The 15,822-nt window shown below is 39.5% G+C and overlaps 1 protein-coding gene across 1 annotated transcript; it reads left to right on the top strand.

Annotated features, from left to right (window-relative positions):
• The first annotated feature begins 2,193 nt into the window (after positions 1-2,193).
• Positions 2,194-14,126, top strand: LOC145447905 (CYFIP-related Rac1 interactor B-like). The gene is made up of 8 exons (XM_080326175.1): positions 2,194-2,381; positions 2,443-2,564; positions 4,658-4,763; positions 5,208-5,344; positions 7,057-7,263; positions 11,057-11,136; positions 11,201-11,330; positions 13,505-14,126. Exons 1-8 carry the CDS (start codon positions 2,312-2,314, stop codon positions 13,649-13,651), a joined length of 999 nt encoding a protein of 332 aa, XP_080182301.1. The 5' UTR covers positions 2,194-2,311; the 3' UTR covers positions 13,652-14,126.
• Positions 14,127-15,822: the final 1,696 nt, after the last annotated feature.

Genomic DNA, 15,822 nt, shown 5'->3' with positions numbered 1-15,822 from the left:
GTAGATCTTCTATAGGCCTAATTTGGGAGAAAGATAATCAGAAGCCGCCGTTCAAAGAAAAACTTTCTTCAAGATAACTAAGTTTGTAACTTGCATGTGTATTTTAAATATTGCGAAGATTTCAGTATATTTAAGTGGTAGCCTTACTATCCTACATGGTTCAATGTGTTTAAATGTTATGCTGGAACAATGAAGAAACCAATCATGTACTGGCTGTAAGCGAATATTCCTTGTTGATTTCCCATTGGCAGTATTTGCAGCATTCCTGCGGTATTTTTCTAAGTGAAATGATGGGTCTGTGACAGGCCTTGAGTCATCTTGGATGGCAACCATGTCTGTATCTTGCCAGACCTTGCATAAATTTAGATGATTCCTACACAATGTCTTCTGAAGTTGCTAGGTAAACCATGGCCACCTGATATGAGTTGATGCAGATACTTTATCATGATGGATTGATGGATTAATTCCCTCCTTTAATAATATTTCCATCCATTCAAAACACCATGAGGTTAGTGGCATACATTATGTACAAGTACATAGTGTCTACACTATAGCTTTGAGTCAAGATTTAACTGAGTTGATAGATCTGACCATTCTCCAAATTGATTAGAGGAAACTGCTTGTATATCAAGCTGTCCACGTGCTCGCATGTCTTCTCTTTTGCCATCAACTTCTAGTCACAATAGTATGGTTTGCGTTGTTTTATTCCTGCTTTGTACATTTGTACAACTATGTGCCGGTGCCAAGCACAAAGAAATGTAGATTTCTTGTGAATTTATAGCTACTTTTATATAGTGGACACAGGAGAGGATATCCTGTTGGACACAGGAGAGGATATCCTGTAACATGAAAACGACGAGGTATTTGATACCAAAGTTTGAGTGAAATGTTATTTGAATTATTAATTACTTTAATCTTACCTTCAATCTTTTACTCTGAAATACAGAACTTGTCCAGTGAAGATGCAATGTAGCCTACTTTTGGCTTACTAACTAAAACATAACTCATTCGTGCTATTAGAGGTTTTTTCAATCAAGGATCCACTTGAAAGTTTTGTCAGCTATTCGTTGAAAATCACATCAACATTGGAATCAGAATCAGCTTATTTGCTTAGGCGATGCGATTTGTATTGTAACCATTAGGGTGGGGTGGGGATGTTGGAGAGTAGCTGTAATTTTCATAAGCTGACAAAAATGAAGGCAGTTGGTCTTGGTAGATATTTGTTCGATTGTATGGTTGAATTTTTGGTTCCAAATCGATCCATTGAAGATTGAATCTGCTTAGAGTTGAAAAGTATTGTAAGTAAAGTTTGTTGTAAGAAAAGTGAAGTTAACAATAGTGCAGAACCACACTGTGGCGAGGAAATTAGGAGATGATTAAGTCAGCCACAGCCTGATTGAAGAGTTGTTGCGTGTGCGTGCGTCAATAGCCTACTCTTGAATATATTGCAAAGTGATTAGTGATACACATGGCAGCTAAAAATTACATAGTTCTAACACATCCCAAACTGCTCTACTGAGCAACAAACTATGTATGATGTTAAAATGATTTACAATTCTAGTTTGATCTCACAAAAGCTTCACTAGGCGAGCAATAGGGTTTAACTTACAGCATCTGTGTTTGTGAGGGATACTAAAAATTATTCATAGTAGACCCTGACCGGTATCTGTCTCTATACACTCTATACACCCGACCAACTCCGGTTGAAATTTATCAGCATGTATAGTGACATCATCACAACTAGAATTTTTCCAAGTCAGATGGTGTTTTTCTGTTGTGTTGGATTGATACATGAGCACCTCAGATTTGGAATCACTTCTCGGTTAAAATGCTGAAAAAGTATGCTGATGTGTTCTAAAAACTATAATGACGCCTGTTGTAGGCTACTATCGGTAACCATAAATGAAGTTTATATGGGATAGACGTTTCAAATTACTGCCGCTAATTCCAGTTTAAGTTCTAGTTGAAATATGTCATATTCATGTATCGATATCTGTCACTGTCAGGCTCTTAATTCTTAGTCACCTAGTAAGATTTCCAATTCATGAAATATGTTCTGACAACCAACGACCAGTGTGACATGGTCCTATTCATGCTACAGTTCCTTTAGATTTCAAGTGAAGTATTGCCAAGTGCTGTATCCTCCTTGTGATGCTATCTTGTATTAACCATGAGTCAATGCATGCCATATCATATTATCTCTCCCTTTGCAGTGTCGGTTTCTAGGTATTAGCAACATAAATAACGACACCAGCAGTACAGTGTAGATGTGCTAGCACCACTGTAGCCTGGTCAAATTTACTTGAGTAATATGGGGAATCTTCTCCGCGTGCTGCACTGTAAAGACGAACCTTACGACGAGATATTTTTAGATTTTGAAGGTGAGTGTCTTTGCTCTTCTGTGAGAATTTTTTGCGTCATCCTTGCTGGTGTGAATCCTAGATGCGAGGCCTAGTGAGGCGGAAAAGGAAGTGTACACTCAGGTGTCGCATGTGCTTTCATTCGCGCCCGGAATTATTAAAGAATTAGAAGCATATAAAGGCGCAGGGGGACAAATACGAGAGGTAAGAGCAAAAATTCCCCCCATCAGACGTGAAGGAATCAAAATCTGTCATTTTAAATGCAATCAGTTGCAAGATTGATGCATTTGATGGAATTCGACAAATTCGGTTTGTCTACTATCTAAAAAATAGTACATTGAACGCTCTTGTATTCGACATTTCATACTGGTGACGTCAAATTTTGTGATACGATTGTTGATATACGATGTTCTTTTGAATTCTGTACTAGTTGCTGACGATTACGGTACCCCTGACGAGTGTCAGCCGAAAATATTTGTGTTCATTTCGATATGAATATACTATTCAATTGTATACCGTATTGAAGTTCTGTACCTCCAAGAAGCTGTTCAAATTCTGTTTCATATTCAAATCAGATTTATTAAATCAAAATTCCGAACTCAATAAATTCCTGTTCATCGTTCACCAATCGTCATGGTTTGGTTGCATTCAATTTGTAAATCCAATTTCAATCCAATCTAAGTAGAAATAAATTATTGTCTTCATTCTCCAAAAGATGTAGCCTATAAAAACATTTGAAGAGCTTCGTGGAGGTACAGAACTTCAATATACAATTAAATAGTATATTCATATTGAAATGAACCCGAATATTTTCGGCTGACACTCGTCAGGGGTAATCGTCAGCAACTAGTAGAGAATTGGAAAGAACATTGTATATCAACAATCGTATCACAAAATATGACGTCACCAGCAAGAAATTTCGAATGAGAGAGCGTTCAATGTACTATTTTTAGGTGATACACGAACTCCTTTTGTTGACAGAGTTTTGGTTGGTGTATTTTGATACAAGTTGATTCCAAGGCACACAAATGGAATTGTGAACGGCCTCGACCTACGATTCGAAATCGGTCGTCTCGATAATTATTCGCACAAATCGGATTATCCAACAGATGTTTGCCGACAGCTTTGAAAAACAATTGATTTCTGCTGTCGGTAAATGTTACGATACAGTCAAAACCAATGTGATTTTTACAACAACACAACTGCTCCCTTCAACACGCAAAGACGTGCTTCCTGCACTTCAACAAAGTAATGTAGTGTACGAATATAGGTGCCACTGTGATTGTGGCTACGTGGGAAGAACGTCAAGACGTCTGCAGGACCGCATAAACCAACATGTCCCCAGATTTATCAGAACACGTGCGTCACGCGATGTGAAAAGCTCACCCTTAACTCATCCACTTAAGATTGATGCTGATCGATCAAAGGCAATTAATTCTGCCATCGGCAAACATCTGTTGGATAATCCGATTTGTGCGAATAATTATCGAGACGACCGATTTCGAATCGTAGGTCGAGGCCGTTCACAATTCCATTTGTGTGCCTTGGAATCAACTTTTATCAAAATACACCAACCAAAACTCTGTCAACAAAAGGAGTTCGTGTATCACCTAAAAATAGTACATTGAACGCTCTCTCATTCGAAATTTCTTGCTGGTGACGTCATATTTTGTGATACGATTGTTGATATACAATGTTCTTTCCAATTCTCTACTAGTTGCTGACGATTACCCCTGACGAGTGTCAGCCGAAAATATTCGGGTTCATTTCAATATGAATATACTATTTAATTGTATAAAAACATTGGTTATTATTCTTGTATCATTTAGGTGCCTATTTTTCATAAGGTAGGCCTGTATCTAACATCTCTTGGACATCAAGTAGGCCTATAAGCATTTGAAATATGTATGAATGCAAAAAAATGGGCAATATACATAATCACATTTGATCGAAGGTGTGCTGTAATGTTTTTTATGCCACAATTATGGATCTAATAATAGTCGAAGCTGTAAATATGTAAATTTGAATTTCGATAGCATGACATAATTCTGCTTTGTTGCAACAGTAGGTGGTGTTTCTACTTTTATGCAATGAGTCATCTCAATGACAAAAATTATCAGACCAAGCCCACTCAGGTTATGCACTTAAAGATGGTGACCTCACCATTGTGAACTATCATAAAAACCTATGTTTTACTACGTCCGATTTCATGTTGCGGCTGACGGTCTTATGCACGTCACAATGATTCGATTGATAAAGTTAATTACTCGCATCAATATCTCGCACTTATTTCTCAGGCTATACAAAATCCATCTTCAGAGGAAAAGCAAAAGGAAGCTTGGGACGCAATCATTCCACTTGTCCACCAGTTGAAGAGATTCTTTGAATTTTCTCACAACTTGGGTAGGTTTTTCGATGATTCCACTTATGACTGATTGTGTCTTCCATGAACGACTTGAAATAGGAATTTAAACTAGCATATATTATGTTGTCTTAGCGTCCTGGGAAATGGTATTGCTGTATTGGCGATTCTAGTTTCGCTAATGTGTTTCCCTGTCAGATATAACGTTTGTGTTGTCGAACGTCATTGGTTATGTAGGTTGCTGGTGTATCTTGCAAGCTACCATGGGCAAAAGCCAACAAATGTTACGTTCCACAGTATTTATTTCATCCTAGTATAGTCTATGAAATTATCCAAGTAATTGGGGTGTGTGAACATAACATGAACCATAATACATGATATATATATTCTTTATTATTGTTTCCGAAATGTGATATCTTCACTATATACCAACCCTTGTTTGCTGACCTCCCTCCGCTTGGCTACTGGTTTTATGTTTCGTTCAGAAAAATGCCTTCAGCAGCTACTGAAAGCGTTGACCAGCGAGGAACAGAGCACCACACAGCATTTGGAAGCGAAGCAGGCCTTGGCGAAACAGTTTGCAGAGATCCTACAGTACACATTAAAATTTGATGATTTGAAGGTAATCCTTGGTTGCAGCACTGAACAGGAAGTGATGGTCGTAGTAACCATTGGTTCGTTAGAACGCTTTGAGTTGAACATACTGCGAAATGTGTGTGGTGTTCTGGTGGTAGTAGGAATGTAAATGATTGCTTGGTCATCACTTTTATATACCCTATTAGGATACGTAGTTCTTAGCGCCAGGCAACTGGTAAGGTAATAAGCCGACGCTTTGTATTCAGTGCGTGTAAAATGAATTCACATTACCCTGAACATGCATTATTTAATTCGCAGTATTTCAGTAATTTATGGCCGCAATATTTGATTCTTTTACCAATGATTCTAAATTCAAGAAAACTGGCAACTTCTTGAGAATATTCCTAGGCTATTAATGTAAGTCAGCATGCTAATCGGTAAAAATATTTGTAGGTATGCCGCGGCTGCAGCCGCGTTGTGAATGCCACCACTCACCACATATCTATCTCAGCGGTGTACAGTGCACATAATATAATTATTTACAAATGCAAGCCGTGCGACCAGTCACAAGCATGTGAACGATTAATTGATAGGCTAATCCGGGGACGGGCAATAGAGTGTCTACCCTAAACGAGAAATTGTATTCTAAAGGTATTGAGTATAACTGATGTTCGCGTGCAGTCTTTATTAAGAGTGTCTACATGCGACATGCGGCCAGAGTTCAAAGAACTTGTTGACAACTTTCACCGACCACAGATATCTGATTGACTTTAACAAGCTATTGTTAATAAATTCATTACATACTGTTTTTTGCCTCCATGCTGTGAACTTGAACTTTACATTAAATACGATATATTCCTTGTATGGATAGATGAATACGAGATTAATGTATATATTTTGTAATCCAGCCCGCCAAATACTTCATTTCCCCATATCCGGCCCACCGACCGGAGAATTTGCCGCCCCTGGGCCAATCCATTCATATTGAAACTCATACCTACTCTATATAGCAAGATATGTCCCAAACCAACTGTCAGCAGACTGTATCTTTGAACCTTGTACCTAAAATGCTTCAGTAGCATGAATTTGAAGAGTTCAGGCCTGCCATGATGCTTTTTTGTGCTCGTACCATGAAAGGATCGCTGTGCCATGCAAGCGCTGAGTCGAACAATGTTGACTTGGTCAGCATGTTTTCTGAATTTCGATATCAAATCGCAGATCGACATCAGCTTTGTCTCGTCGATATGACAGATGAGAAGGGCTGCCTAATTTGGTTCCTTGTGTGCCTACTGCCTATGCGAGGTTCGTCTGTGGTCGTCTGGTCAGTTTCAACCTTCTTCTGGGCTCCAAAAATTCCTTCTCGTTGCTTTGATGGCTAGGAGGAGAAAGCGTTATAATGGCCCACAAATCTTTCATTTTTATTGAGACCTTCACGCAAATCCCCTCTTTTTTAATACCTGATACTTCCGGCCATGTCCCAGACTTCTATGTGTAACTTCTTGATATTCAGCTGATATCAGCAAATATTGGATCAGTGACTACACAGTGGGCAATATAAGTAGGCCTATATATACATATATCTAACGGAATTGTCTTGAAAAACTCAATCTGCTCAAACAATAGGCATGCTTTTAGCATTGATCATACTCAGCAACTCTTTCGACTGTTTTGTTGTTTGCCGTTATGCAAGTATGATATGATCGTGCTGTCTTGAAAGCTAATGTTCTCTATCTCGCTGCAAATTCTGCCTTTTTGCAGATGAACAATCCGGCCATACAGAACGACTTCTCGTACTTCAGAAGGATAATGTCGCGTCGCGGCATGAACAATTCCTCTAGCATCATCGACTACGCTGAGGGACAGTTCATATCGACGGAGCTCGCGAACAAGATGTCGTTGTTTTACGCCGAGGCCACGCCAATGTTGAAAACGCTAAGCGACGCAACCACAAAGTTTGTGTCTGAAGTGAGTGTAACTGGTCGATCGGCGTGGATGGGTTTTATTGTGGTCGATAATTTTTGTACTCTGTGCATAATCATAACTTTATCTTTTTTCTTGATTTAGTTTTATAGGATAATGCAGAGTCCAGGGACAACTTGGATAATTTTCAGTTTATCCAAATTAACTTCTATTAGAGTTACTGAATCCACACAAACTTGAAACAGTTCTCAACACATCACCATTCATTCCCATGAGCATGTGAATGGCAAATGTCTATACACAAAGCTTGTTGTCCTGTTGTATTTTCAGTAAAACCATAAATTACTCTAAACAATGTACTTCTACCGCAGACGGGTACTGTAGACTACACATATGGCAAGGATGAAAATTTGAAGGGGCGCCGTAAAAATATTTGTAACGTGATGGGTAAATTTTCTCAACAGTGGCACAACATCAGAGAGTAATCAGTACATATTTTGACTTTGACTTTGGAACAAGTCGGAAAATCCGGAAGGGAAAGGGCGCCATGCGTTATGTCAGTGTTTTGCTGTATCTATTCCTCTTCCATTTTGTCTCGGTCATGATTTTCAAGTCAATTTTAGTCGGGGAATTGTATTTGTTATTCAATATTTGTAGCTGGTCAATGTAGGCGCTGATGCTGCTCTAGTAAGAGGGGGTGACATTAAATTTCACACTGGTGGTGATTCTCGAAACCAGGTCACTTGAAGTTCAAGTAGATTTAGGCCTATTAGGCTTGTAATTAGTCCTCGATATTTTACTATGAATAGCCAGTGGCAAATTGAAAAAAAATAGTGATGTAAAGTAGGTGTTGATGTCACTAATTTGATAAAAGGAGAGAGGGACTGTGAGCTTTTCCACTGGGATTTTGATCGTTCAACTTGCAAACATAATTAACCATTTTGGTGGTCATAACTGTGTATTGTGCAAACAGCAATGGAAATTTCCTGGTTTAGAATCTCCTTTGCACAGCGTGAGATATGGTCTGTTTGAATTCTCTGAAATGAAGGCAATGGGCTGGTCTAGCATAATCTTCGGTAATCTAGGCCTGTATTCTGATTTGTGCCCAAGTGCAGATAAGTGGTCTGCTTGAATGGTTGAATTGAAATTGAGTAAATGTCCATTGATGCATAGCCTACTCTCATCTACATCCCGGTTTATGCCAATACCAACACATACGCTCTGAAGCACAAACCATGTTGGATCTGGTTGTAGTGCATGTCATACTTAGCCTGGATTCTTACACATATATTTGAAATAATGAATGATAGTTGGATAGTAATCCTTACTGATCAGTAGTGCTTTCATTGTGATCCTAACAGTGTTGATGAGTGTATTGTGCTCAATATGTCAGTTAGAATTCACTCAATACACCCTGTATCCATAAAACAACATTTTATCCAAACAAACAATGGGGAAATATCAACGAGTAACTAATCAATAACAAACAACATGAAATTGCTTTGTTGAAGTAAGGGGAATAAATTTCAAATCAACTCACAGTCAACCTGAGATTGACATTTTATTCACAACCACCACTGGGGTTTTCCATTCATATGCACCGACCCTTCACTGTGGAAGGGCTGCTCCAAAACAAACACAAGACTTGGATATTTTTGGGAAGTAGCGTTGAATAGAATTGCCCTGTGTTTGTGTGTCACGCCAAATCTAAGTTACGTATGGATGTCGATTTCATCAACTTTATATATAATTGGTCAATATTTTGGAATAGTATAATTGTTATATAATGCTAAAAGTTCCATCGCTACAAAAAATATGCACATTTTGGATTGTGTTCTGGAATCAATGCGGCATTTGTTGAGTTTTAAACAAGCTCACCAACCTGTTTTCTCTTTAATTAATAATATTCATATAGCTCAAGCACTTTCATCCAGCAGCCATGCTACGTTTTGCTCCTATTTGCTTCCTATTCTGGTGGGTCTCACTACTGAACTTAACTGACAAATTTGTTGGGATATTGATATGACTGTATTGGCAACTTCCTTGGAAGGCTATAACATATGCAGTATCCATATTGGATTGAAATTTATCTCTGTTCGTCACTTGCTAAATACCATTGCCATCGAAACCTGGTATTTAACGTCAAATTGTCAATATATACAAGGTGTGAATAGTGGTAGGCCCTCGTTAACAAGTCTTCTAATCTTTAATCCATCATTCAAAGTGCCCCCATGAATATTTCATCACATGAAAGGCTGGTTGCTTGTAACTCGGCCATCACTTCTAGTCATTTCATACTAGCAACCTCATTCATGTGGGAAGGTTATTGATTTTGTTTTGTGGAATTCTAATCCCATGTGACTCTTGAGAGGACTGGTAATGCAGTTATGATGAGGCTATTTCTGTGCATGTAGTATAATAACATGTCTGTTATCCAGTAATATAAGTAAAAGGATACAGACAAACATTTTCAGATGATACAATTTTACATGGTTAATTAGGCCTGATTGGTTTTTTTTATGAATATCTCATTATATAAATTGCTGATGTTGCCAGAGTTGATATGTCTGACCTTTAGCCTACCGGTATTTGAATTTAGTAGCAACCTTGTCAAAATCCTTTGATTCATACCCGCTCTTTTCTCAGTGATGCTCTATTCCTTATATGGTAATGGCATTCAATCTACAGTATTCCTTGTGTCTGCCCTGATACATTTGCAATTTTTATGTCATTTGGTAGGTTGTTCAATGTGTTGGGCCAGTTGATCATATTGGGTGGAGTACACCAGACCAATAATTATCATAATCAATCTTGATGGATGTGAGAATTGTCTCCATACAGCCATACTTGATAGGATCACTATATTAGGATTCATAATATGTGTGTTACAAGAAATGTCTTTGTCCATCGGTAGCCTACCTGGTCGTATCACTCTGACGATTAAAGGCTTTGAACAGGTGTTATGTCATAATATTGGATAGCCTAAGCCTATCTCTTCAAAACATAACTTTGATGCTCACTGTCCATGTCCAGTACACACACACCTATGTTTACTTGATTTCAAGATTTGCTATGACCTGATAGCATTAACATCTAGCATATTTAATGTTGAATATATTTCCATATTGGCATGTCAATCAACTGAATGGTATCTTGTGCTGAAGAAACTAGACAAGTTGTACGGTTTTCCTAGTAGCATCTGAGGATTTATGTACCGATATATATTGTCTGATATTATGTTGTGTAAGATAGTATTAAACTATGCTGCACTTTGCTCCTTGCTAATTTATCAAAGGAGCAAATTTCTCGGTATGATCAAAATGCTATGCTGTTGAAATAATGACCTAGCCATCATATGTGCTAGCATATCTTAATCGGTTAATACGATAAAACACTTATTCTAGCATTCATGCGCATCATTAGGAAGGACGTAATTGAGGACGCTACCCTATGCATTAGATCTGAGTCAAGTATGTGTCATACATGTAAAAAATTACACGCACAAGGAGACTGCTAGGCAATTCAATTCTATGTCTCTCATACAAGTATTGCGTCAAGCCACAAGGTCTTGACAAAAACGGCTAGCCTCATAAACTAGTGTGTGATGGTACCAAATGATGGTGCCGCCGACATCTAGTTGTATAGTAGCCAAAATCTAGGTTGTGATTTGGCACATTTTGACATCGGCCATTTACCTCGGAAAGCCAACGTATTCGAACTGCAGCTAAAAATATTTTCGCGCAATCTACCATTCCACTGCATCTATCTCTGTGGGATAGAGCTTATATAGGGACATTTCCTATCGACTGCCGGCTTTCAATTGGTCATTTTTCTCTAGAATTATCAATGCGAAGCCGAAAGAACTTCTGAAGTTTTGAGCACTATGTGCAATATCTGCAAAGTTATGTTGGAAAATCCGTAAGTAGCGAGATCTATCGTTATTTTTCGAGTGGAAACTGAATATCTTTGAATCTCATCGCAGGGTTCACATGAAAAGATTTCAAATGGGCGAGGACACGGTCCATTTTTGCCTACGTGTCATGGTAGGGGTGATCATTCTGTATGACCACGTTCACCCGACAGGGGCCTTTTGTAAAGGATCTCGAATTGACGTGAGTATGGCTGTTTTTTTCCGTAAGGGGCGTGTAAAGTTTTGATTTTCTACGTCTATGCCAGCGGTTCTCAAGCTTTTTCGACTCATCGCCCCCTTTCCAAGCTCGAACGCCGATCATCGCCCCCCAAATTTTGTGAACCGAAAAAATGGTATACAAAGTGTAATCACCGGCGGGTTGACTAAAAAAAAAAGGTCAACCACTCGCCTCGATGTCGAATTTTACACTTTTGCAACTGAATTAGACTAAAAAAAGGTCATTTCTCCGACTTGACTCCATAATAGCCGTTTTAACACGTCATCGCCCCCTTCGCTATGTTCGCCCCCCGTTGCCCCCTTTGTCCATTTTCGCCCCCCTATCGCCCCCTTCGTCATTTTCGCCCCCCTAGACCGCCAAATCGCCCCCTGGGGGGCGATATCGCCCACGTTGGGAACCACTGGTCTATACGGTTAAAATATAATAGACTAAAGATCAAAATACATCCAAGTAATTTTCTTTAGTTCACGGCTCGCTCAACACTTGTTTCAGAAAGAATATGTCAAATTCCCATATTTAAACTCTCCCGGCTCCATGCTTACCATCATTTCATGTCGTGTCTGCTGTTGATGTTTTGAATGATCTGACCCACACTAAAACGCAGATCACTGATCTTCTTTGGTGACCGCTACATGGGAAAGGGCAAATGACAAATAAGCAGCAGTGGCATTGTGTAGTTTGAGCATTTACTCGGAGGTTGCTACTTTTGAAGTTACGAATGCTTATTCGTGACTAACGCAAAATGAATACGGGCACTGAAAATAGGTTCAATTTTCTAAAATAATAGTCGGTTACCCTGATACGGCTATCCTGATGGTTACCAGTGAATTGGGCACAAAAACTAGAACTAGAACTACTCACTTTTCAAATCTCACAAATAAAAGCAGAACTAATAACTAGGGTTAAGTTTTGTTGCAATAAAATAGCGAGAAATTTATACCGTACTTAATTTTAACAAAAGTTCTAGTAAAAAGTTGCATTATTCCCGGCACACAGCAAGAAAATTACGCAATGCGGGAATAATTTTCCCGACCAAAAGCCAAACAGCATAGCGATTACCCCAAACCCCCTAGGTCGGCAAACTTGACCCAAGGCGTTACAGAAATACTCACTCTCGGCGACTTCAACAGAATCAATGGCCTGAGAAAGGTGACTCGGTGAAAATCTAATTTTTGGTGGTCTCGCCTGGGCGTTCCTGAAATGGCAGGGGTAGTTGAACTTTTTGCTTGCAAGCCATTGTGTCATAGATAACTGTGAGATGCAGCTAGAAGTAGGTTATGGCATGTTTGTTAATCAATCTTTTACATTTTTAAATGAATAGCATATTCATATTGAAATGAACCCGAATATTTTCGACTGACACTCGTCAGGGGTAATCGTCAGCAACTAGTAGAGGATGGTAAAGAACATCGTATATCAACAATCATATTACATTTTTAAGCAATATTTGATAAAAGCTGCAGTAAAAGTTGAAATGAAAAACAGAAAAGTTGCACTATAAAATCCCTCCAAACACCTTACAACATCATAGTAGGTTACGTATGTTCGGAAGCTGTAAAAAAAGATGCAAGTTGCAAAAACTTGCCCTACTAATGACGTTTTAAAAATCCCAACCAATTAACTAAACACAACTTACTAGATTAAATACATAAGCAACTTGTTAATTGTTATATTATCGTAATCTGATATCCTTTCCTCGTGAAAATCAGTAAAAGTTGGAAATGAAAGTAGTTTCGACCCCCAAAACCCACCTCTGGCTACACTGGGGTTATTATTGATGACTCTGAACTAGCAATGGCTGCAAGAACATCACACAACAAAACACCGGTATTACTTTTCACGCCAAACAACGACACATGTTTTCTAGTTTTTACGCAGCAAATTTTTTCGAATGCACTAGAATGAACTAGAACAACTCACTTATGAAAATCTGTTCTACAAATGGAACTGCTCACTTTTTAAAATGCGCCACTAGAACTAGAACTACTCAGCTATCTTTGTCGATAGTTTGTACAAGTCTGCCTGAGTAGATGGTGCCAGCTAACGAAACCGATTTGAGTAGTCCATCGCTGACTACTACCTCCATCTGTAAATGAGCGGCTTTGCGTACGTTAGTGACATGTCAATTTCAATCGCAGATTAAAGGAGCCATCAAAGTGCTCAAGGACCAACACCAGGGCCCGATGATCGTCAACCTACTCAACGCCCTCCGCTACACAACCAAGCATCTCAACGACGAGACCACCCCGAAAGCCATCAAAAGCCTGATGCAGCCGGGATCTTAGGCTCGACGTGACCGAGCCCACGCCATTTTCAGGCCCGCCTCGGTGCCTTTCTCTTGCCGCCCTTGATCAAATCGCGTTACACACTTGCCGGGCGGGCCAGACTGCAGACTGTGTACCGTTTCCCAGCCGTTAAGAAGCCGCTTACTAAATTGAATGTAGGGTCAGTCGTTTTTCTACCGTTGCAATTATTACTCTGTCGGGACTCGGCACGCGAGTGCCTCTGGGCCAGAGATGAGTGGATTTATTCCAGGATTAATTTTGTATCTAGTTCTCGTTTTGGTTTGAGTTTATATGATTCCATCGTTTCAAAACAGCATAAGATTGCGGCACAGTGAAACATTAGGAAGTTGTCTTACACGCACGCACATTTTCCTGTCATATCTGAGTCTGAATCTTTTGATGACTGAAATTTCATGCTTCTAAATCCAGATTCAAAGTAATTGTAAATACACATCCAATCCAAATCCAGCCAAAATCATCAAATCCGTTTCTTCAAATTCGAATCTACGCTCATCTCTGCCACCAGCCACTCTTCAAGAAGTGGTTCGGATGCAATCAATCAGTCTTTTAGTTCAACAATGCTAGCTAAGAAAAGTCATGCTACAAATTAGAATAGCTTTCATGGAAAATAACTTACTGCTAACCGCTTCAAGGGTACTCGCGAAGCTGAAGTTGAAGAAGAGGCTACGGGGTTATGAAAATTTGCAATATCTCACAGTTCAATTCAATGTTTGACGTAACCAGCTAAAACTTTTGTTGTGTCTACTGCCCCCTCGTCCCCTGACTGGCTATGTCGATGTGTACTCGCCGAGATGCTGTACACGCGGTATGCTTGGAACGTTCTTCATTTTTATTGCGCGTCTGACTTAGGAGATATTTTTTATTGCACCGTTTTGAACCGATCGCAGTAGTTATTTTGTTTTTGTCTCAACGTCGTCGTTTTTTCGCACTGTAATCATTCCTGGGGATGACGAATCATGGACGCCACACGTGTGGAGAATTTGCCACGTACTATTGAAATTATCGGCTTTAATCGGATATTGGTCGACTCGTTATGGTCGGTTCGCGATCGCTAGCTCGTTACTGAGTAGATTGAAATCGTGTAATGTGTATTCGGGTTTGCATGTCTGTCTTATTTGGAAATCGAAATTATTATGCTACAATTTTCATTAAATTAATCAAATGTGATGCGTAACTTTGTCTTTTGGGGTATCGCATGATAGCATAGTTGCAGTAGGAAACGTGGTTTGAACCCAAATGCCAGACTATGTCGTACAATGCAATTTCTCCTGGGGTATGTGGAATCAGAGTGGGGTGTCGTAATATCTTTTACAACTTACGGATCAGTTGGAGTCACGGAATAGAGTGTCAGAAATTCTTGCTAACTACCAATTGAATAATAAATTCCAAAGTAACTTGTATTAGGTCCCTCAGTTTTGAGTAAGAGTCGTAGTTGCAATTCCGTGCGTGTAAGAGTTGCTAAGAGGGAGTCTCTGTTCGGGTCGGTTTATGAGCGATTTTAATCAGTTCCATACACTACAGAAGTCGCGATACTTTGAAAAGATAGAAGGGAATCGAAACACCTTGGGGTAGTCTTTGAAATCAGACACCCATCTTGGTCTAGGCCAGGGGGGGCAACTTCTCCGGTCGGCGGGCAGGATATGGGAAAATGCAGTACTTGGCGAGCCGGATTACTAGCATGCACAAATTAATCGTGTATTTATCCACCTAAACAAGGAAAATATCGTGTCCTGGAAGAGTCATATTCACAGTCCCCAGACACTAAATTATCACCGAAGTGCGGCCTGTTCTATAGTCTTACACACTTCATGCCAGCCTGGGTTCTTCTGATACTCTTTTAATCCTTAATTCAATCGACGTTACAATATGGCCTATCCTCTGTTGGGGGAGGCTGCCAGTAACACTGCACTCGAGCCACTGCAAAAACTACAACAGAAATCGCCGAATTTATGTATCAGTTCCACCGCGTTCGTTGCCTCGAATATTTCAATGATTATTTTTTACCTCTTAATCAAAAGCGCACAAGTACAACACACGTGCATCCACGTCCTCCAAATATCACATGATCGACCGAAAAGGTCATCGCTCCATCAATATGCCTGTGCTGATGTGTGGAACAGTATCCTGCCGCCCATCCGACAGTCGACGAG

The sequence above is a fragment of the Botryllus schlosseri genome, chromosome 10 (genome assembly GCF_051294905.1).
Source record: "Botryllus schlosseri isolate E-star chromosome 10, Bs_hap1, whole genome shotgun sequence".
Lineage (NCBI taxonomy): Eukaryota > Metazoa > Chordata > Ascidiacea > Stolidobranchia > Styelidae > Botryllus > Botryllus schlosseri.
Note: the sequence above shows the minus strand (reverse complement) of the source record. Positions and strands in the feature narration are given on the sequence as shown.

What these genes read in the sequence shown, in the direction of transcription:
- LOC145447905 (XM_080326175.1), top strand. Translation starts at nt 2,312, where the DNA reads ATGGGGAATCTTCTCCGCGTGCTGCACTGTAAAGACGAACCTTACGAC. An exon ending in CCACAAAGTTTGTGTCTGAA is followed by an intron (nt 7,264 to 11,056) that starts GTGAGTGTAACT and finishes ATTTTTCTCTAG; the next exon opens with AATTATCAATGCGAAGCCGA. An exon ending in AAAGTTATGTTGGAAAATCC is followed by an intron (nt 11,137 to 11,200) that starts GTAAGTAGCGAG and finishes ATCTCATCGCAG; the next exon opens with GGTTCACATGAAAAGATTTC.